Source organism: Camelus ferus, chromosome 7 (assembly GCF_009834535.1).
Source record: "Camelus ferus isolate YT-003-E chromosome 7, BCGSAC_Cfer_1.0, whole genome shotgun sequence".
Classification (NCBI taxonomy): Eukaryota; Metazoa; Chordata; class Mammalia; order Artiodactyla; family Camelidae; genus Camelus; species Camelus ferus.
The window spans coordinates 14,829,869-14,854,237 of NC_045702.1; the positions used below are offsets into that span (position 1 = coordinate 14,829,869).

A 24,369-nucleotide genomic window follows, 5' to 3' on the forward strand; every position below is an offset into this window, starting at 1 on the left:
AGCAGGAAAAGGGGAAATATGGAAACAAAACAGCCCTTGGCAGGAGATCAAGTATCGGCCCCCAGGATTTCATGGGGCCATGGATCCACAGCTTCCTGGACCCACTATGATGGAGATGCCAACAACCTTGTCACTACACAAATGACAGTCAAACGGTGAGACGTATGTTTATTTTGTGAATGCTGCACATTAAAATCAGTGTACCAAGACAGTTTCTGATGCAGCCGAAAAACAAACTCAAAAATACGCACCTTTCAGTAATCCCTGACTGCAGACACTTAAGAAGTGTGACTGTGCAAAAACATCTACATCCACATAGATGTAGAGACAGCCACATAATTCTCTGAGCTGTGCCTCTAACCATCATGTCAACAGCTTTCAGTTCTAGTTTAGGGCTTCCTGTGTCCTCGGTCCTCTCAAACTGCATAATCAAATCACTGATTCATCAAAGAGATAAGATATTTGACTCGCTCATTTTGTGATGTTTTTTTTCTTCCTGGAAATGCTATGATTTATATGAATGCAACCGTCCCTGCTCTATGGTGTAGGCAGAATCGTATAACCTTGGACATGACCATGTTCCTGTCTATCTTCTAAAACTGCATGCTCTTTAAATGAATAATATTACTAAATACTACTCATTTCAAAAATCCCTGATATGTGAATTTTCTCTTTGGATATATGCTAATGGAAAATCTGTTTCTTATGCTAAAAATAGAGCATGCACAAAAGCAAACCTGGTATTTCTCATGTATATATTTTGAAAGTCAATTTGCATGAATTATATGTAACTGATAAGGAAATTATTTGAACCATTATCTGGCAAACATACGCCAACTTTGCCCTTAATTTACATTCAATTACTTACAGCTAATGCACATAATTTAATGCCTGCATAGCAGCCCTGTTATACATGCCAGTAGGTTATCCAATTAGGCAATATTCACCTAGCGTTTAACTACACCTTCACTGTGAATGAAATTTTTTCTTTCATAAAATTTCAGGAAGATGTAAGCAGAAGCAAAACAGAAGTGCCTATGAATTGGGAATCTCTGCTTCATGTAATAATGTCCAGTCAATAATCACTTTACTTTTAAACTTCTCTCTTAAGTACCAAATTTCCCATCTGCCTTCCCTGATACCTCCTGCACTCAATCCATCTATTCATTCTTTTTTTTTTCCTCTTTCCATCACCAGGTTGTATACCACTATCCTTTCATCTTCAGTGAACAGACCCTCACGGATTAGAAACAGAGTCTATGCGTCTCTGCCCAAGTATAATGCCACATAGTGGCCTTGCTGCTGTGGTTTTTTTTGTTTTTTTTTGTTTTTTTTTTTTTTGTCTTTCAAAACTCTTACCCTTCAGACCCACTACTTTACCACCCAGGACTCCTGCAGCAGAAGAATTTACAGAAATAGGATAGCCATTTCCAAATCCAGCTTTGAAAGATGAAGAATCAGTGATGGTGTGGTAGAAGATGAAATGAGAGATATTCCAATGTTTTCAAGAGCCCTTATCTGGTGCAAAAGTCTTACATTAACAACGTGTGTGTGTGTCTGTCTGTCTGTCTTTCTGTGTGTGTGTGTGTGTGTGTCTGTGTGTCTGTGTGTCTGTGTCTTCTCATGCCTTCACCTGCACCAGCAAACAGACCTGGTCCCAGGCAAGTCTTACTTTAATTCCCCACTTGATCCATTTCTGACAGCTTTGATCTAGCCCCCCAAAAACAACAGTCTCCTGATTTCCTAGCTAACCCCTGTCCTCTGAGACAAGATAAATTAATTCCCAGGAGGACGCCCTTAAACTTGTTTAAATCTGTCCATTCAAAGACTCTTCTAGATCTAGAAAACAAACTGAGGAAGAGATTTCAGAGAAAGGAGAGGTGGATAAGGGCAGCCAGAATGAGGAGCAGGGGACACATCAAACACTCGGGGGCACAGGCTGTTTGCCTAGGACTAGACAGAGCTCTGGTGGAATACAACACGGACCTGCCTGCCAGAAGAAGACCAGGGATGTAGGAAAGGAAAAAAGATCAGAGGATGAATGAATGGATGGAGACTCAGATCTGACCAAGAGTGTTTTCTTACGGAAGTGAAAGACATCTGTAAAGACTCTAAAGGATGAAAGAAATTCCTGAAAATGTTACATCTGTTTTGAAATAGTCTAACCATTCCAGTGTTATTTCTAATTAAATTAATTCTTCAAGAGTAGGAATCACCTGAATAGATCCATTTCTCCCCTATTATTGAGTCCTCCTGTATTTGTTAAAATCTCAAATTATTAGCTCATAATATTCTGAAAACACAGTCCTGTGTGCCAGCTACAATCAGTACCCCATAGAAATGTGGGAAACCCTGAGTGTATGCAAAACCCCTAATTGTTCCTGGTTCCACTGCTCTGGGCTCTCTGTTTATGCTTCTCCACCATATCCACAGATAACCTCTCTCTCTGTTCCCTTACTCCCTTTACTTTTCCTGCTCCTCCTTTCTCCTTCCACATTCTTCATCTAGGACTTCCACCTGCCTGGTCCCCGGCCAGGCCCTGAGAGCCATCAGAATGACTCAGGGTTAACTCTGTTGTAGGGGACTGTCCTGTGCATTATGAGATGTTTCGCAGCATCCCTGACCTCTACTCAATAGATTCCAGCAGCACCACCACCCCTAGTCGTGACACACAAAAATGTCCAAGTTGCCAAATGTCCCCTATAAGGGGCAAAGTCTCCCCCAGCTGAGAACTACTAGCATGGTGGAATCTGCCTCTATTCCTTAGTAATCTTATGACTCAGAGTTAAGAAGGGATATAATGAAGTCCAGGGGGTGAGTAGAGGAATTATTTCGTGCTAGAGGTGGCCGCATGAAGCATCTTTAGTAAACAGTAGGGTCCAGTTTCCCTGTGAATTCTGGTTTATCTGCCAAGCTTAAGAACACCCTGAATCTGCACGCATCTAACCTGTCAGGTGCGGGTGACACGACACACCATGAGGGCGGAGGGGCCTTTGTAATCTGGCCTCAGAGACGGTGCAGGCAGTAACTTTCAGCGGGCCGTAAGGACCCAGCACAGTCTCGTATAACCCACAGTGCCTTGTTGGGTTAATGCAAGGTGTCATTTCTGAGCCTTAATGTTTTGTAGGCAATTCATTATGAATTGGGGGAAAGGAAGAAACCAAGCAACGAAATGCTTAAAAGGCCAGGAACTGCCACATGGCTCACTGATAAGGTGTCCTGGGCACTTGTACAACTTTCCAAACGCTGCTTTTCTCCTGAGTTTTTTCTCGCCTTAGAAAATATTCAACTAAAATCCCCACTGCAAGTGAGTGAGCCCCCAGGAATTTCTCAAGTTTTTAAACTTACTGATGTTTATTCATTCGACCACATTAATTGTCAAGTATATTTAGTTCTATCTCATATACAACAAAGTTCATTAAGAAAGCATCCAAGGCATTTTGGGGTTGTCCGTTTCTATGGGTCTTTCTCCTAATCGCCCCCTAACTCCCACCGAGACAGACTAGAGACCCTGATATAATAGCTGTTTCTGCATCAGGAAACAAGATTTAGTATTAAGTTTCCTGGCAGTTGGTTGTGTCACTTTCTATATAAAACTAATAGCACCTGGATCGCATGTATCTTATACATATCCTTGGAAAAATACAGAAATCAACATATATCATCTCAGCCTCTCAACAGCATTTGACACATTTCATTGCTTTCTTTTGTGAAATATATTTCCATTTTGGCTTTCCTGGTACCACCTTCTCCTTGATTTCCAGCTTTCCAGCTGCTTGTCTGGTTCCATGGCTCTTCCTGACTGATCATTCTCTCCAACTAGAGCTCTTCCTGGCCGCTCAGCAGACACAGATACGACACTGGGCCCTCTTCTTTATGCAGACTCTCCCTAGGCCAACTCTCCCTAGATTACTCTCAAATTTCTATGCTCAGGTCTGAATTTTTTCAATGAACTTTGAAAGTCATATATCCAGCTTTCTACTCACCAAAACCTCTTGGATCTAAGAGGCATATCAAAATTAAGGTAGCTAAAAAAGAACTTTTTATTCACTATCCAACTCATTCCTCCTCCCATCTGCTTGAGATCCCAGCCAGATGGGAATGTTTATACCCCCTCAGTCCTTGCCTTAACGAGCTCCCCATCGCTCTGCTTAGGACAGTTCCTCGCCACCCCTCTCTGCTTTCTGGCCACGTTAGCTCAGACGCAGTCTCCCTCAGGTAAGTTTCCTATTCTGTGAGTAGATCCCGGGCCTCCCTGGATTGCTTTTACTCCAGCCTTCTCTTAATACCCCAAAGGCTCCTGCTTTTTATAACTCTGCAAGGAGGGGTGTGGGGCAAAGTAACACTCCTGACATTCATCTCTGATCGCTGCACTGGTTATCCTGCATGGTCAGTGCACAGAACCTTTTGAAGTGACATTTAAAATGCAGCAGTTTTGACACCAGGGTTTGACCTTACTACAAATAAACAAAAAACACAGAAAGATTTTGAAACAGGTAACTACCATTAATCCTTCTGCATGATTTTATAAACAAATAATAAATAAAATAAATATCCTTATCACATTCTAGAGTCTCAACTGTCCCGATACCTGTGGTATGTACATGGTAAAAAGAAACCATGATGCACAATGCCCATATATCAAAACTCTCATGCCAGAGTGACTACACTGAATAAGCCAGGATAATAAATAGATGTATTAGTCTCATAAAACTAACTAGAATAAATGTCTGAGATGTTTTGATAAAATTGCAAAGGTTCAAAATGTCCATGTGTAAAAATTAACAAACTCTTAAAAAAAAAAGACTCTTAAAATCTCCTACTTACCAGTGCCAATCCTTAAAGGGTAAAAAGCAGCTCTAGTCTTTAAAAGCACTATACTTTTAAAAATAAAATGACACCTAGATAGTGGCTCCAGGTAAATATGCAAATAATGGATGCGAGAAATGCTGTGCCTTATCTCAAAAATAAAGTGGAAATGTGCCTTCTGATGGTTAGTAAAAAGCAGTCCCAGAAGTAGACTTTATTCTCTCATTGTAAACACACCCTAAGTGAATTTTCATCCTTTCTGTTGCAGCCAGACGGAAGACAGGACTCTAGAATATTGGGTTACTCTGTTTGAGAAAGAGACATGCAAACAAATAGGAACAGCAAGGCCATTCCTGTCACTCAGCCTCAAGATGACCGGGCTGCTCTGGCTGAGGGTGCGGGGTATCTGCTGGCAGGGGAAGAAAGCTATCTAGAGGCTACAAGGCATAGGGTTGTTTTTTTTTTTTTTTTTTAATTGCTTTCTTTTGCTGTTTTTGCAAAGAGATGCTAAACTCGGAGTTTGAGGTGTACCAAAACAGACACCAAAACCTAAAGTGAGGTGCTACCAGGATTGACAAATTTAGACAAGTTTAAGTCCTTCCCCGCCGTGGAAGTATAAAAGGATCCAGGAGAGGGTTTACTTGGAGGGCATCTCTGGCATGCTGTGATCCCACACACCCCTCCTAGCTGGCAAGGGGACGAGGTCTCGGAAAGAGAAGGGCTTTCACGGGACATGAATGCTCAGAGAACTTCGCACGTGCCTCTTGCAGGTTGGGGTGATGCTGTGCACTGGTATCTAAATCACCCCTGGGAAATCTAATGGTTAAGAGGGTGGCTGGAGAGACCTGTGCCGGACAGTGCGGGTGGGAAAGTGAGCAAGAAACTGCACTCCCAAGGAGTGCTGGGGCGAAGGGTATGTGAGTATTCTCCTGTGGACTGGATGTGGGTCATTAGAGAGAGGCAGGCTGCGCTACTGGACCCTGTCCAAGAGACAAGGACAGGCCAATTAGGTTGCATTTCAGAATGTTGGCTTGATGGTTGTAGCAGCAGGGAATTCAGGATGTGAAGGAGAAATACAGCCCCAGCTGCGGCTGGCAGCCGCCTTGGGCCAGAGGTGAAACTGACCGAAAGAGGGGAACAGAGCAGAAAGGCCAACAGAAAAATGGAGTATGAACCGTGGCTAGGTGGTACATAAAATCCCCCCTGGATCTGAACCTTTTTTTTTTTTTTTTGCTGAAGTGAACCAACAGACTCCCTGCCAAGCTAGTCTGAGTTGAGTTTTCTAGTATTTGTCACTGAAAGCACTTCATTTTATAATCTTTTCCAAGTGATCTGGGAGAAAAGCCACAGCCCAAATTTCTGCTCTATGAGAATTGTCCATAACCAGGAAAATGCAAAAGAATCAGAATGCCAACTTCACTTCGTTCTTGGAGTGAACGCTACCCCTAGGGGAGATACGGACTCTAATCCATATTAGATTTAATATGGATTTCAATTTAATTGAAAGATGGACCTCTTTTGGCCAGAAGGTAAGAAACAAGGAGAGTCAATTATATGTTACCTGGTAATGAACTCTCTGGGAGCCAGAAGAAACTGACTGCAGGTCCTAATGAGAAAATGGAGGAAAAAAAAATCCATATACCTTAAGATTAGTTTAAGCAAGCTGCCTCCACAATTCCATCAACTAAACTCCCAATTTCATATTATTAAACCCATCTGGAAAGCATTTTACTCTCCCCAATTCTTCAAGGCCAAACAAAGATAATGCCAAAAATAATAAAAGCACACCAAGTTGGACTGAGAGAAGGAAGGCCATTTAGCTATTGAAACGTATAAATCCTAAACAGTGTTTAGAGGTGAGTGATAACAATTTTGAGGACACAGAAGCCCAAAACTGAAAGACAGGCAACTTTGTTGTAATAAATGGGGGTCATATTTAACTTGCACCTGGACTTTTGGCTTGTGAAGTAAACTTCTAAAGTCCCTGTAGGCACGTAGAAATTTATTTATCTTAAACCAAATACATGCCGTCATGGTAATTGTGTTTATACCGATAAGTTGCTTGGCAAACAGGTTTTCACAGACTGAAAAGAGAAAATCACTGGCCACCTCTGCATTATCACGAAGTGCAAATTAACAGGGTTGAAATTAATGAGATTTTACTGGCAGATTCTGAGAGCCAGGCTCCCTTTATAGAGTTTTATAACTAAGTTGTCACCAATGTCATGTCTGCAGGATTCCTTGTTAATGAGCGTAGGGATTCTATTTACAGGTGTCAGCAATCCTGGGTACCTTCATCCCCGATACCTGCTTCCCACAGGCTTTATCAGCTTCCTCTCTGAGCCCAGGTTTAAAACTTTTCCTCTTTATTTGTGCTTGCTCTTTCCTTTCTTTAAAAAAAAGAATCCTACTTTTAGTTGTTGAATACTGGTGTGATAAGCCTAACAGTAAATTAACTTTCAACAAAATCAGTTTATCGGTTGTGTATTTTGCTACTGTGAAATCTTAAGTTATCCAAGTTTTTAAAAAGAAATAGTTTTGTATCAATTATGATTCATTTTTTTATTGCAGGTTTTTTGAAGGCAGTGCCACAATAAAAGACAAACATTATTTTGAAAAATGAGATACTGTATGCTCTAGGATTGATTTGGACCTGAGTCACATGCTAAAAAGTTCACAAATTTTAACATGTTAAAGTTATCTTTGATAAAAATAGCCAAAGGAAGCCGCCTGTATAAACTTTGTTGGCTTTTCTTCTCTCATCCTTATCAGTATTCAAAACCTGGCATCTGTCTCAAAATATTTTGCATTCGAAATTCCATCGATATCCTTAACAATGCTAAAGAGAAAAGTTAGTAATTTTTGCATTATTTTATGTCTCTCACCTGAATTTATTTCCACCAAGAGAAACAGAATCTAGGGTTCAAAACCAAGTACAATTCAGAGAGATTTTAGACACTATATATCTTCTTTATTTGTGACATTTACTTATGTATAGCATGTTGTCTGGAAGAGAGTTGCTCATGTTGGAGTATTTATCAAAATCACCCAACAGCTTTAAAAACATAAATGTCTAGACCACATCCCCCCAAAAGTGATTCTAATGTGCATCTTTTATCGAGAAACAAAGATAAAGAAGTGGTTATCCATGCTTTTTGCTATTTGTAGAACAAGGACACTGAATACTCTCCCTAGAAATTTTGCAAAAACAGCCAATGACCATGGTAGGGATGGGTTTGGGTCTCCTGGCTTTGTTCGTGCCGTTCAAATTCAGAGCAATGTCACATGTGAGACCTCTTCCTTTCACCTTCTCTATGGTAAGATCAGATTGAGGAGAAAAAAAAAGATTATTCCTTTATGTTCTGACACTAATTCTTATGACACAGGTTTTTCTTTCCTATAGAAGGTTTTTCTTTTTTTTTTTTTTTAATATTTTAAACTTTTTTTTTTTTAAAACAAAAATCCAGCTGTCTCTGACAGACGTCTATACTAGATACAAAACATTAAGTAACCCCAAATCTCTGTTTTCCTTCATTATTTATCGGTACCCTTTGAAATTCCATCTAGTTCAAAAAATGCAGGTGAGCTGTCTGGCAAGAAGACAAGGCGTTTAAGCTATGGTCATGGACCACAGCAGAGCAACATCATACTGCAGCTGCCCAGTCAGCCCTCTCCCATCTCCACCATCTAAGGAGGGGAAGCAGCTGTAGGGGGTGGGGGAAGGGGAAATGCCATGTGTGCTTAACTATCAAAAAAGACAAGGCCACCATATTTCCATTTCCTCCCCCAATGCATCGTTGTAGAAGTAAATATATATGGCTGGTCATTGTTAATTAAAAAATGGAACAGTGAGCAGAAGAAATGATTGGCTAAAGAAACTCACCTCCTGTAGGCGATCTATGTACATACGGCAAGTCTCCAAATCACAGTCTCCACGCACAACTAGAATACCCAGAGGAATGGCTGAGGGTGAAGGAAAGAGAAAAGTCTAAAATGACATATTTGATTTTTGTATTTTGGCATAAATGTGTTTCTTATGGTTAAAAAAATTCTCATAATTATTACTGTTTTTTGTTGGATATTTCATTATCTCACACCTCCCTAGGATCGCAGTTTCTTTCTTTATGCAGTTTTCACAGTCTTGCCTTGCGTGATGCCCACTGCCCCGTGCCACCTGGCCAGCCTTCCTTTCATTTTGTCTCAGTGGCCCTCATATGAAGTATAATGTCATGGAAACAGTGGATTGACAGGACTGGAGACTTGTTCACAGCCAGCTGCTAATTTATGCCTGCATCTGCAGTAGCCAGTGTACTAGAGAGGAATGAAAAAAATCATGATTCTGGGCACTTACCCCTTTCCCTCTTAAAGACACAGGGCTCAGTCCTTCTGTCACTTTACCACAGTTCCCTATTTAAGAGACTCAAGCTACTCAAGGCACTGTTGCTACCTGGTGGCCAACACCAGAAACAAATAGGCAAGAAAAAGAAAAGCTTCTAGAAGGTTCACAGCTTAAAAATCCAACTTTTAAAGATGATCAGTGTAAATGTGGTAGCAGCGAAGCTTCGGGAAACAATAAGGAGAAGCCGTTATGTGCCTTAAATACCTTTTTTAGGTGGCAGTAAATATCACACAAAGGCTTTAGTGGATAAACCCCTCCACTTCAGATAGAACCATAAGATTCCTGGAACACAGAAAGTAGTCTCCTTCCCAAAACTTCAAAAAATGTATGTGTGCATTTCTGATTTTAATAGTACAGTTACACTATTAAACCCATGATCTAAAAATATTTCAAAATCTTTTATCAACCAACTGGAGACTAACAAGGAGATGACTGAACAGTGGTGTTCACGAAAAAATTTTTTAAGTCTCTCACTCACTGGATTTTTAAGGCCCATCATCAATAAATAGGTCTGAAAGCACAAAATGCTAGGGCTTTAAAAATCAATAATACAGAGAATAAGATACATTTAAAATGCATGGAAAAATCCTGAGGAACTCACCAAGTAGTAGAGAAGGCCTATGTATAAAAAATAATAACCTAGGCTATCCTAAGTGTATGACCTTAGTCTTTGAAAACTACAGGAGAGAGGGACTAATTCTTGCCTGAGGGGTAGATCTTAGGCTCTCTGAAGGACATGGAGCCCCACTGGTCTTTCAGTTAGAGAAGCAAGAGTTGTCCAGAGAAAAAGATGGAGTTTGTTTCTCAACATCACCTCCTAGGTTGGTTCCACTAGGCAGATCAATACCAGCACCTCATACTTTTCAGGTTCCGAAAGTGCCACACACATAAGCTTGAAGGCATCCATCAATGTATAGAACTATGTTTAAGCCTATGAATCACTATGGTCTCTCCCACCACAGGAATAAGACGTGTTTCCTTTCACAACCCCCAGATCTGGCAGATACTCAATAAAGTTTGTAAAAAAAAAAAAAGGGGGGGGTGTCGGTTGGGGAGCGGAGATAGGCTTAGGGCCCATTCAAAAGTGTGTCTTTAGGGCTAAGTCTACTTTCCAGGGCAGGCAAAGAAGCAAGGGTTTGGAGCAGGAGTAGAGAGTGTGCAATGGGTTGGAGCTTGCCTTTGCCTGTCTTTCCAGACGCTAAGCAAGAGAGTGAGGGGGTGAGGAATCATGCAGTGTCACATGTTCGGGGGAATAATAATCTGGAAAAATACCTTTTCTCTTTTTTTGAATATAAATAGAAATTTCTTTTTTAAAGTCTTCAATATGATAATCACGTGTCTTTGAAAAGAATGTAAGGGAAATTCAATAAAGAGATCCCTAAAAGTAGTGACTAATCACCCTCAGCTGTACTACTCAATAGACCCCCAAATAAGGCGATCTACTTAGGGCAGGGAAGAATAAGAATTTTTTAATACTTGAAGAATAATGAAGAAAAACTAGAATTTTGGCCTAGAAAATCAATCAAAAGTTGTGGAAAGAGAATATGGCTATAATTATCATGGGTGTCCATGTCAGAATCTTGTTTCATGACATTTTCTCTTGATTTCAAATGTGCAAATGTAGGGAAATGAAATTTCATCAATATTTACCTGTTTACTTAAATGAGGAGACACATTATATGGAAATTCAGGAATTTGGTCAACACCTCTGATTTCCTTCTGCGCTCAATGCTTGGCGTTAGTCTGGTTAGTAAATTCAATATACTTGGTAGCAGATATTTTAAACTACAATTAGAGCCAGATATTCCACACCTGAAATCAGTGAGTGTCTAGGGAAAAGTTTTCAAAGATGCATCATTCATTTCTACTATGAGTATAAAATCAGCAAGCTTTGCCTGTTCCTCAAGAAGCTGATCAAGAGGAAGTGCATTTGATTGATACTAGCTATTCAACTGGGCTAAAAACAAAAGAAAGAAAGAAAAAGAAAAAGGCATCCTATGGCACAATTTCATGGCATGATTACTGACAACTGTTGTCAGATTTATCCTATGATGGTACTAGTGTGCAGTAGAAAGAATTTATAGTCATTCTCTCTTGGATTCTAATCCCAGCGCTGCTTTGGTCTTCCAAATTACTCAAGTTAGCTGTTTGGTCCTGCAAGGTACTCAATTCCTTGGACCCTTGGGTGAAGACTAAAGTATTTAGAATAGGCATCTTTTAGGATTTTTGTGATGAGCAAATGCAACATTATATTTAAAAATGAATAACCAAAACATCAATGTTAGTTCTCCTTCACTCCCTTTACTATCTTTTGAGTATCTTGAGCTAGAAAATGGATACATCCAATCATCTATTTTCAATTTATCATACTGTAAGGATCAGCTGGTAGTAGTTCCATAAGTTATATCCTGCTTACTTAAAACTAATTTCTATTCTTTCTTGATGGGAAAGATAACTGTAGTACAGAAATACTGTAATCTGACACTTCCATTAGAGGCTTTACACGGTGAAGAGAAAGCAGAAACTTGTGGAAAATTACCACCTTCCTTTTACACTACTGATAACCAACTGCCAAACCTCGCTGAAGTTTTCTTCCTCTTAATTGGGAGCAGTGAGAGTACTTGTCACCTGAGCATTAGCATCACTGTTCCTGATCGCGATGATTCATCTCATTTTGGCCTTAGAGATTTATTTGACTCCAACAAGCATCAGCCAATACCCACTGTACATAATGGAACTTTTATTGCAGGGTTCAAATGGAATTTACAAGTTCTAACTAGGCAATAAAGAACAAGCTGGTTTCTAGATTAAGAAAGCAGATTTAATGCAGACTTAACTTCGCTCTCACCAGAAATGATACTAAATTACAGTACATTAACTTTAAAAAGACATAAACCAACAAAAAAGAGGAGAAACAGTGAATAGAAAATAGTAACAAATAAGCAGATGGAAAATTGGGAACTGACTCAGAGCCCCTACAGAGTCAAATCCTAAACTGTGGGTGAGGAGGCTAAGAACCAGCACCATCTACACTGCAAAACGGCAGCATCACGTGCAGCTGAAGTAAGGAGCACTGGCTATTACATCACTAAATTCCACCACCCACTCTTCGTAGGTGCAGTTACTTTACAGAAAATGGGCATCAACTGCTCATCTACAGAAAGCAGAGACCCCCAACTTTCTTCCCTCAAGAGACTCTCCAAAAGCTGGCAGCCAGAATTCTCAACCTTCTTGGAAAGAGATCTGAAGACTCTCCTCTTCAAGGGGAATCCTCAGAGAGTTAAGAGAAGATATTCCATCCATGAAATATAAACATGATTCTACTAAAAGAAGATGGAGAATATGAAGAAAAGGAGACGGAGCATCATTCAGAGAACAACAAAAAAGGCCTTCGAATTTGATAGAATAGAGTTTAACAGAAAGGCTGGCAGATCAAGTGGAGGAAATATCCACAAAAGTAGAGCAAAAACAGAGACAAAAAAATAGGAGAGAAAAATCTAAGAAAAATAAAAGACTGGTAGGTGGCCCAACATTCTAATAATAGGATTTCCAAAGACCAGGGGAAAGTAGGAGTAATTACCAGAAACAAACAAAAAATCAGGCTGTTTCTTAGAACTGAAGAACGTTAGTTTCCAAATTGAAATGGCCCAACAAGTGCCCAGCACAGTAACAAAAGAACAATAGGAAGACATTTTATTTTGAAATTTAAGAATATTGGTAACAAAGAGAAGAGCCTAGTTTCCAAAAAGGAAAAACTAGATGGCATCGAAAGGATCAGGGATTAGATGGTTTTAAACTTCTCAGTAGGCAACTGTAGCATCAGGGAAGCAACAAAACAATGCCTTCAGAATTCTGAGACTTTTAGACAGAATCCAAACTATCAAACAAGTCCAAGGACTGAATAAAGGGCATACCCTCTACTAAAAAGCTACTGTGGTACTTGCCCCAACAAAAGCTGAGTTTGCAACAAGAATGAGGAATGCATGGGCTATTATAATACGCAGGGAATCCAACAAAGAAGAGATTAAAAAAAAAAAAAAACCCTCCAAGAGGACGGGGCTAAAAGATTCCAGGATGACAGGCATACTAGGCTATTATATAATACATACTGGGGCACCGTGAGCCAACAGGCAGAAAGCTGTCATTATTAAGAGTCCCATAATCATTGCAGAGTTATTTTGTAGCCCAAGGGTAGAATGCCTAAGTGAGTCTGAACCAGTTTGTTCTATCACCCCTAGATGTCCTCTGCCTTAACCTGTTCTTGAGAGCAAGAGTTGGGTCATGGTGAAGCAGAAAAATCCAGAGAAGTCCATTGCCTGTAACCATATCTCCACTCGATAGCTAGAACCCACCCTAACATCGTGCCAAACACTTCCCAGGACGCAATCGTGACCCTGCCCACTAAACCCTCTAGAATGGGCTCTTGTGCTCACTCGGGGAAGCTGAAGCCAGACACTAACCCAGAGACTCTTTTCAGCTCTTGAGTGCCTTCATCTAAAGCGAAAGAATCCTCTCTTCCCCGCATGGGGAGCTTTAGGATTGCTGCTCAATGTTTCAAAACCCCTCTATCTGAATCAGGGATGCACACATTGGCAGTAAACACATATCTATGAAGAGAATGGCAAATTCAAAACTCAGTATCCTGGTTATCCCAGTAGGAGAGGGGTGAGAGGAGGTCCTTGTTCTGTTTCTTAATATGGGTGGGAAGTACATGAATGCTTATTTTACTATTAATCTTTAAACCTATGCATTTTATATACATACATATATGTGTATACCTGTGTGTGTATATACGCATGAAAAGAATAAGTATGTGTATGTGTTTATGTGTGTGCGTAAGTGTGTATATATATATTATTTCAGAATTGAAAGTAAGAAATGCAAGCCATCTGTGACAACTGAGTTTAATGATAGTGGTGCCAAGTTCACTGCATATTCTCTATGTTCTCTGTGAATGAATTAAAAAAATGTATAAATTAGTATCAAATAGGAAAAATGGGGGGAAAAGTAGAGAAGTAATCGAACCCCCCCTAAATGATATCCATTGCTACAATTCACTTCCAGCAGTGGACAGCAGTCACATCAAGCAGTCATGATCGCCTGGCTCATCGTGGCATGTGTGTGTATGTGTTTGTGTGTGTGTTTGTGTAACAGCAGGGTGATCTGCCTGCCTTATCTGGGCCGCAGAAGCTTCCAGAGCAGCAGCATCCAGCAGAGCTTTCTGCACTTCCCGAGGCAGGAGCCACATACCATAGCACGTGGAAAGTGGCTAGTGTGCCTGAGGAGCTGAGTTTTTACCTTATTTAATTTTAATTAATTTAAAGTTTAAAGAACCACATGTGGCTAGCAAGCATTACAGTTTTGTTCTCTGTGGGAACAAGAAGTTGAATTTCCTTAGTACCAGATTCAATATATGTCAAAACCAGCCATGTTTTAACCTTTCCACGAGTAGTGCACAGACCCAACACACAAAACTGCTTTTCTCTCTGCCCCTCCCCAGCTGGATCCCATGTGCCTCCTAACTTCCAGCAGTAGTGTTCATTGGGTGATTAAGGATAACTTTATTTCCCTTACTCTATATTCTACCTTTCTTATCCCAGCTTTCCTAGTCACTTCTCTGCCCCTCCTTCTATCAAAACATACTCTCAGGTCCTTCTTGGTACTTTGGAATAAATGACTAATAGTTAATTAAAGGGTTAATCATATAAGAAGCACTTGAGTTTTTAATGTTTGAAATTTGGGTTAGCATGACTGTCACAAGCTGAATGTGTGCCCCCAAAATTCGTATGTTGAAGCCCCAAGCCTCAATGTGATGCTATTTGGAGATGGGCCTTCTACAGGAGGTAATTATGCTTAGATGGGGTCAGGAGAGTGGGGCCCTCATGATGGGATGGTAAGAAGACACACCACAGAGCCAGCTCTCTCCCCTCTCTCCTCCTCTGAGGACACAGCATGAAGGCAGCAGCCTGCAGGCCAGGAAGAAAGCTCTCACCAGACACCAGATCAGCCGGCACCTTGATCATGGACGTTCCGGCCTCCAGGACTGAGGGGAAGTAGACGTCTACCATGTAAGCCACCACGCTATGGTATTTTATTACAGCAGCCCCCTAGCCTAAGACAATGAAGAATCTTTGACAAAGTTAGGTACAAAAATAAGAAGGAAATTATGGTGTTAACAGGCGATCCTCAGCCCTGAAAAAATTATACCACTAATTACTTCTTCCCACGAACACAAGCCCTTCCCTGTCTCCCCTTTCAGGCTTCACTCTGGCCTCCATTAACCTCCTTTCCCTATTTCAGTTTGTTTAAATGCCTCAAAATCCAGAAAGGGATTAAATTAATTGGTTGAGAAGTGGAATATATATTTCACATTGCATGCTCTGGATTTTATGTTTGAAATAAAATGCCAACGGGTCATACTAATTAATTTTGTCTTCTCTATTTGAAGTTAGGACTCGTTGAACTCAGTATGCAAATAAATGCCAAATAGTGCATAAATTAACACCATTCATCTTCACATCCAAAATCTTCTAGCACCCAATCCACAAGTGTACTCTTATCTGTAAGAAATTTCTTATATATGCACTAAAAGAAAGTATGTAAAATACGGTTTTTAAAACATACATTTCACCACATGTGATCAGCAAAGTCAGGAAACAGACCAGGCTCAGATACCCTGTATGTGGAACTGAATTGCCCAGAACATTGAAAACCAAAGTTATTAAAGGGTATTAAATAGAAAAATGCCTAGAGTAAGAAAACTTGAAAAATGTTTTTCAGAGTCAGAGATACGATGCAAAGGACAACCAAAGAATTTCCTCAAGATAATCGCTTATCTGATTGAAGAAAGACAAAAGACCCCTATAGGCTGACTCTGAGATGAACGCCCAAGATCCCTGAAGCAGTTTTATCCTGGTACAGCCAGGGGAGTGCGCCTGAATGTGTGGAGGCCAGTGACCCACAATATATGGGGACCTGAGGGCAATGAAAATGCAAATACCCCGAGTTCCCAGATGCAAAACAGTGTCCATGCTGGACTGAGCCAGGAGCGCTCATCCGGGCACCGCCGTCCAGGCCGGAGCCTGGAGGTTCGGAGATGGGACAGTGAGAGGAGACATGGGGCGGCCGAGCTGTTCATTTTCTTCTGTTAGTGAGTCCTTCCTCCACCTCTTCAACAGCAGAACAGGCTGTGTCTACATACACCTGGGAGCGTAACCTAAGTCGTGCTGTGTTTACACACATCTGGTCTCCAGTCCTCTGCTCCACCAGCTGAGCTATCAAAGGGTGCGCTAAGTCACGTTGTATTAAGGATGCACAATCTGGAGTCGTGTTACAAGGGTTTAGGCCTGGGTGGGATAAATCTGGGTGAAGAGGAAAATGATAATAATGATGATGCAAGAGGCAGAAGGGGAAGAGCAGGAGGGGAGGAGGGAGCTGGGGAAGGTAGGGAAGAGGAGCAGAAGGTAACTTACATGAACATAAACAAGGTACCAGTTTTACGGTGTTATTTAATCTTTGCCACAATCCTAAGAGGTGGATATCACTGTTCCTATTTCTAACAGGAAGAAACTGAGTCTCAGAAAGATGAGGTGACATGGCCTGAAATGTCACAGCTACTGAGTGGGGCACTCAGATCTCCTCCTGCACTGTTCCTACTTCTCATCAAACGTGGACCACACAGAGGGCGGAGCCTCCCCTTTCAACCCTGAGCCCAAAGAGGGGAAGCCAGAAGCTGGCATGAGTGAGGGCAGAATTCCAAGTCCTGCATTCAGAGCTACCCAGGAACTGGGGAAAGGCCAATGATCTGCAGGAAGCAAAGCCAAGGAAAGGGAGTCCTCAAGCCTGGACAAAAGAACATGACCATGGGACTCAGAAACTATGTGTCAAGTCAAATATTTTTTCATGAACATACTTGGCAGGGGTGGGGTCACTTTTAAAGACACCCCATTCCCTTCCCTTTCCAACAGACCAGCTTCTGAGAGCCTTACAGACTATGGATCAAGCTATCAAAACTGTTGTCAGGTTTGCTATAACCAAGTCTGCAATTCAGGAGTCGTGGAATTCAACTGACCTATGCTTAGTTTATAAAGACTTATGACTCGAACATTGTGAGCAGGGCTGTCCATTGTTACAGGGCCAGGAGAAAAGGCAAGAATACATCCAATTTTAATCACAACCGTTAGAGGCAATCACATGATTTGTTTTGCTATTAAAGTCATTGCATTAGAGTCTCCCCTACTGAGCTGAAGAGCTGACTGACAGCACAAATTAAACATAAAACCCACATTCTCACTTGAGGTGTAAAAACTTCATTCTGTCAGATGCACAAGATATTCAAAATGTTTCTCTCAGATTTTTGACAAGAGTGTTTACTAATCATTAGTAACGGCTTGTTAACTTTCGGTGTCATTAATCTGTAGTTTTCGCTAGGACAGGTGTTCTCGTATCATTCATGTTAATGTTTAATTATTCTTGGTAAATAACTCTGTGCAGGAAAATCACAATGACAGATATTTTGATCATCTGGATCACTCAATGAGCTTGCCTTGCCCTTGATTCTTGTGCAGTATAGTAAGTGAAGGCTCTATGCAAAGAGGGAGATGATGGCACCTACCTGTCTGGGGTATTGTAAAGATTATTGACGTCAGTGTCTGCAGAACACATAATATCTGCAGGTCCATCCTACATTCACTCCTGTAAGCCTTGATTCATTGATTTTCCCTAATTCTGTATCAACATGTGCTGCCCAATGACAAAGCCTCAAGCCACTTCCAGCAGATAATGTGTTGCACCAAAGCTTCTAAAGGCAAGAGCCTAAACCAAGCATGTAAATAAAAGAATCGACCAAGCCTGCGAGTAGTCACAGCTGGCTGCTCTGTGACACGAGCAAAGACCTTCAGAGCCAAAGCAAGAAAGGAGCCATCTCTGACATGAAATCCACGTGATACCCTTAACGGGATTTATAAAAAAGGAGAAAACTCACAGCGGCTGATTCAGTCCCTACACGATACTGCGCTGTGTTCAACAAGATGTCGCTAGGGAAAGAAAGGGCTGAAAGCTCAGCGTTTAGAAAGAAAGAAAGGATTTAATGATCTGACACGTGAACAATTACAGTGCAACTCCTGTTAAAACAGAGCTGCAGCTAAATGGGGCTATTCACCTATTCAAATCACAAACAAAACTATCTTCAATGGGATCATTAAAAGAAGGTGTGAGACCTTAGAGAAAAGCTCTTCAGAAACGGCAAGGGTTGACAGAGATTGGACTTTAAGCTCTAAATACACACGTAAAAATATTAAAATTGCAAAGGCTCTGTTAAGGCCAAATAAAAAGGTTGTTGCTTTCTGAAAAGAACAATAAATATAACCACACGGTTAAAAATTCATGAAACAGAAATATCTGGACAATATGGTTAACCATCAAAAATACAGGTAATCAGGGGAGGGTACAGCTCAGTGGTAGAGTTTATACTTAGCATTCGTAAGGCCCAGGTTCAATCTCCAGTACCTCCACTAAAAAATAATAATAATTAATTTAAAAATACAGAAATAAACCTAATTACCTCTCCCCTCAAAAAAAAAAAAAAACCCAAAACAAAACAAAATAGGTAATCTTAGAATGAATTTTTTTATGTTAACACTATTCAGAGATACATTTTGAAAAACTTGACATTCCCTTAAGCATTAATTTTAGATTTATTGACCTAATCAATAGTTTGTCAAGTACTCGCTATCTTTCTAGCAACTTAGATGCAGTCACAAGAAACCAGTAGTCTGAAAAAGAAAATAGCCTGGAAGAAGAGCCAGGTGAACTTGGGTTTGGCAGTGACGTGACATTTCAGATACAACAGCAAAAGCATCATCCATGAAAGAAAAAGTTGATAAGCTAGACTCAATTAAAATGAAAGCTTTTGCTCTGTGAAAGACACTGTTAAGATAATTACAAGATAAGACAGACTGGGAAAAATATCTTTGTAAAACATGTATCTGATAAAAGACTGGTATTTAAAATATGCAAAGAACTCTTAAAACTCCACAATAAGAGAGTCAATTAAAAAAGTGGGCAAAAGATCTCAACTGACATCTCACTTAAAAAGAATACAGATGGCAAATAAGCATATGAAAAATGTGCTCATTGTCATACGTCATTAGGGAACTGCAAATTAAAACAACAGTGAGACACTATTACACATCGGCTAGAGTAGCTAAAATTGAAAAAACTGACACCACCAAATGCTGGTGAAAACGTGGAGCAACAGGAACGTTCGTTCATTGCTGGTGGGGATGCAAAATGGTCCAGCCCCTTCGGAAGACAGCTCAGCGGTTTCTTACAAAACTAAACAAGCTCTTACCACATGATCCAGCAATTGCACTACTTGGCGTTTACTGAAATGAGTTGAAAATTATGTATGTTCAAAAATTTGCACATGAATGTTCATAGCATCTTTATTTATAATTGCCAAAACTTCGAAGCAACCAAGATGTCCTTTGATACGTGAAAGGATAAACTGGTTATCGTGCAAAGGAATATTATTCAGCAACAAAAAGAAATGAGTTTGCAAGCCATGAAAGACAATGGAAGAAACTTAAGTGGATACTGTTAAGAAAGAAGACAGTCTGAAAAGGCCACATACTGCATGATTCCAACTATATGGCACTCTGGAAAAGGCAAAACTATGGAGACAGTAAAAAGCTCTGTGGTTGCCAGGGGCCTCGGGGGAGGGACTGGCGAATGGGTGAAGCACAGAGGGCACCTAGGACAGTGAAACTATATCTGTGATGCTGTCATAGTGGATACATGTCATACCTCTATGAAAACCCATAAAACTGTAGGACACAAGAATGAATCCTAATGTAAAGCACAGATTTTAGTTAATAAGAACATATTAATGTTGGCTCATCACTTGTAACAAACGGACCACACTAATGCAAGGTGTCAACAACAGGAGACACTGCGTGTGCTGGAGGCTGGGGAGACATTGAAGGGATATACAGAACTCTCTGTACGCTGACTTAATTTTTCTGTAAACCAAAACTGCTCTAAAAAATAAAGTCTACTAACTAAAAAATAAAAAAGAAAAGCAAGAGAAGAGGGGAAAAAAGGAATTGTTTTGAGTTGCGTTTCGACAGATCCTTGGCTGATATCAGAGAACACTGGCATACAGAAAAATAAATGTTCCTTGCTTTCCTAGACATAATGCTAATAACACTGTTCAGAAAGTCAACAGGAGTGAGGCGCTAGAGGTGAAAATGAAGGAGGGGAGGTAATGGACTAGAGGAAGGAAGGACAGCCCTAAGGGAAGATGGAGGGTGCGGGGTTAGTGGAATCTTTGCATTGTACCTCATTAGTTCTGAATGTGTCAGAGTTTTCAGGACCCTAAAATTCTAACTTGATGGTTGACAATAATTAAAGAGAATGAGTTGGCAACATTTCAATCCAATTCCTCCCTCTGTACCACAGGTCTATCTTTCAACAACCTGGCATCGTTACTGCCCACTGTTCCCCTGGAACCAAGAGGGAAATTAATGGGCATATTTGCATTCAAAAGGAAACACGACACCCTAAGATTTTTGTATCTCACCAAGTCATGCCTTGGTCTGTCAAAGGTTTCCCAACCCCTGGTTCTTATTATTAAAAATGATCCTAGAGTTTGAACTTCATGGTTTGAGCCAAGTCAAGTCCTTTCCATAGTTAATTTAAAATACCACCCATAAGATAAAAGTAACTATGTAGTTTTCACTGCATTCTATGCGAGGATATTTTGGAGTGTGCTTTCCAGAAACTAGCAGCTTCTTTACAAATCCGTGTTTTTCAAACTCCAGATCAAATTCTGCTGTTTATCCTGATGATACACTACCCATGAAGGCAACCCAAGGGACATGCAACTCACTTTTCTTTTTAATCCCCTTAAATGCTTTGGCATTAATAATCTTGAATAACGACTCAAGGTATTCATTTTCATTTAATCTGGCAAAATGTGTATTGTATATACCAGGGATTGCGCCAAAATATTTCTCAGGCCTACAAGTCATTCACTTAATTACTCACATAATTAAGGATTTTCTTGTGCCAGGGACAACTCTAGTGCCAGGAGTCGGGCATACACTACTGAGTAAGACATAGTACCTGCCCAGGTGTCCCAGCCTGGAAAAGGGGAGGGACATGAAAACATCCTGATTATACACATTGTGACAGGAATGCAGACAGGAACCAAGTGTGTTTAGGACTCAGGGGGGCTGCACATTCCTCAGGACAGGATCTTCTTCCATAAGGATTATTTCCCAAGTGAAGAAAATAATGAAATTTGACAAGAAATGCAAGAGTTTTACAGACAAAGGGAATTCTCTAAGTCTTAGAGGTCATCCTTAGATGCTAAGAGACCAAGGCATGAAAAGAAGCGAATGTTCAGGATTGAGGAAGATAGGCAGGTGCAGAGTAACAGGGGGCGAGGCCAAGGCCATGGCTTGGCTTTCTATGCTAAGGAATTGAGGCTTAAGTCTCAAAAGGATGTGTAGATGCTGAAGGGTTTACAGCAGAAAGTGGTTTCACATTTACATTGACCTGGAGGGCCTTCATGTTGCCCTCCGCTTGACTAAACTTTAGACAGATCCGGACTTCAGGCCCCAAACCTCCCTTTCCTTAAAGTATTGACTTTAGAAAACTTTCAGTTATAAAGTCTTTCTCTGCCTCTTTGACACATAAGTCTTCTCTTAGCCTCCTGCCACTTTTACAATCCTGAACTGCCTTTCCTGAAGACCCAGGAGCCGTCCCCTTGAAATGCAGTCATTCACAGAAGGTGCTGCCGGGTCCCTAGTCTCCGTACCTGTAGATGGGCAGTGTGCTAACTGTGCTAATCAGCGACAACCGGCAAACACAGATTGTCTGATCAGACTGGCTGGAGTCCTCGAGCACGTCTCCACCAGCTCACCCTAGTGCTTAACAATTCTCCTGCCCACTTTTGGATTGGGTTGCTTGCTTTTTTGTTATTAAGTTGTATAAGCTGTTCATATATTCTGGAAATTAAGCTCTTGTCAGTCACACCTGCAAATATTTTCTCTCATTCCACAGACTGCCTTTTTGTTTTATGGTTTCCTTTGTCTTGCAAAAATTCATAGGTTTAATTAGGCCCCAATTTGTTTATTTTTGTTTTTATTTTTATTGCCTGGATAGACTGCCCTAGGAGAACATCACTAAGATTTATGTTAGAAAATGTTTTACCTATGTTTTCTTCTAGGAGGCTGATAGTGTCTTGTCTTGTTTAAGTCTTTAAGCCATTTTAGAAAACAATCTTATAGTTATTGGTTGGAAGGGAATGGGGGTAGGAAGGGATACATTGGGAGTTCGAGATTTGTAGATACTACTATATATAAAATAGATAAACCACAAGTTTATACTGTATAGCACAGGGAACTATATTCAGTGGTAACCTATAATGAAAAAGAATATGAAAAGGAATATATGTATGCATATGTATGACTGAAACATTATGTTGTACACCAGAAATTGATACATTGTAAACTCACTATACTTCAATTTAAAAAAAAGGAAAAAAAATTCTTCTGCCTTTTGTCACAGCAGAGTTCACTTTCTCTTCCCTACTGCCACTGTCTTGACCCCTACTGCAATTGTCTTAAATAAAGTCTCCCTTGCCAGTTTAATTTGCCCATGCAATTCTTCTTTGACAACATGTTAGGAAAAGCATTGGCAGAGGTGCAGAAGGCAAATTAATGGAAGACAAGGTGAGTGGCAGGAAGGTGAGTCAGGAAGCTCTAGCAGTGAATGAGATGAAGGATGCTGAGGTCTGGAAGAGAGGAGTGACAGCAAAGATAAGGGAGAGATACTTGAGAGAGACATTAAGAATCAACTCCATAATGAAATGGATGGTGAGAGGGAAAAGGAACCTAGGGCGATTCAGTTGTTCATGGTGGCAGTTAAAACCTTCTCAGACACTTGCCTAACACCACAGTAGATGGTGGCCAGTGAGCCACAGAGTGCTGGCAAAGGAAGAAGGCAGGAGACAGGAAGGAGGGGACGGAGAGAGTGTGGAAATAGTATGAAAGTTAAGTAGCCCTTGGAATGATGGTTGATAAGAATCACTTACAAATGCCTCAAAAGCAACTAATAACACCTAAAATATCCGAAAGGGATTTTGGAGTTGGAATGTTGTTACCAGCAGAACTGGGGAAAGGCTGTTCTCCAGCCTGGAGAATAAAAAGCAGGTGGAGGAAGGGGCAGGGGTGGACACTGTAACTCCCCAGACATCCACCCAAAGCCCAGACCACATCCTCTCAGGAATAAGAGTAATCGATCCTTTTCTTTTTACCTTTCCAGTCATCAGCATACAGCAGCATGTGATGAGTGGAAAAGCATAAGTGAGAAAGAATCCAGGAAAGAAAAGAAAAAAGATGTCCAAGATGAAAGGAATCAGAGGGAGAATGCAACCCAGTCATGGCTAACATGTTCAATGTTGCCTGAATTTTCTTTTTTCCTACATTGGATAAACTTGCTTCATGTATTGCCAGCGATAATCCAAGGATAAGTGTAGACAAAGGCCCACTACTGTCTTTTAACAAGTAAGAGAAACCAGAAGTCCAGGTCAGACAGTTCCAGAAAACAGGATTATATTCCAACTCAATATGAAAGTTTACTGACAAGGACATAAAGTTCTGTTTTTGATAGAAGGAATTCCATTCCAGTGAAGACTGATTGGATGTATGTGAAGAATTAATAACAGATTTCCTAAAATCTGTTCTAAGGGCCCAAGTCCCTTTCTGGAGGCAAAAAGATTACAGACAACTGCTGTGCAGAGATGTGAACTGGGGCAGTCGGAAGCAGACAGATTCCTAGCATCTGACGACCTAGGGAACGCTCTGACCCTGCTTGTCATCAGTGACTCCAAAAGAGGGGCAGTGGACCAGTGATCCCGGAAGCCCAGTAAGAATTAAGAAAGAGTGCTTTCCACCAGCATGAAATATGAAAGGCCTGCAGCTTTTACCCCTGTAAGTAACGAATAAAATTGTGGTTCTGAGTCAATCTGCAGAGAGGTTATTTTTAACTAGCACTTATTTCTGTCCTTGGTTCTGTTCAGGTCAATGTCTTTACCAATAAATTGGATCAATATATAGAAGAAATATCCATCTTGTTGAGGATCAAACTTTGGA

At 40.6% G+C, this 24,369-nt stretch overlaps 1 protein-coding gene across 3 annotated transcripts in view; it reads right to left on the reverse strand.

Annotated features, from left to right (window-relative positions):
- DGKI (diacylglycerol kinase iota) overlaps window positions 1-24,369 on the reverse strand; it is a 397,841-nt gene that overhangs the window by 73,858 nt on the left and 299,614 nt on the right. For all 3 annotated transcript variants that reach the window (XM_032483433.1, XM_032483435.1, XM_032483434.1), the window contains 2 exons: window positions 8,693-8,772; window positions 6,371-6,415 (listed from right to left, as the gene is read on the reverse strand). In XM_032483433.1, the coding sequence (XP_032339324.1) occupies window positions 6,371-6,415; window positions 8,693-8,772 (125 nt within the window). The remainder of the gene's footprint in view (window positions 1-6,370; window positions 6,416-8,692; window positions 8,773-24,369) is intronic.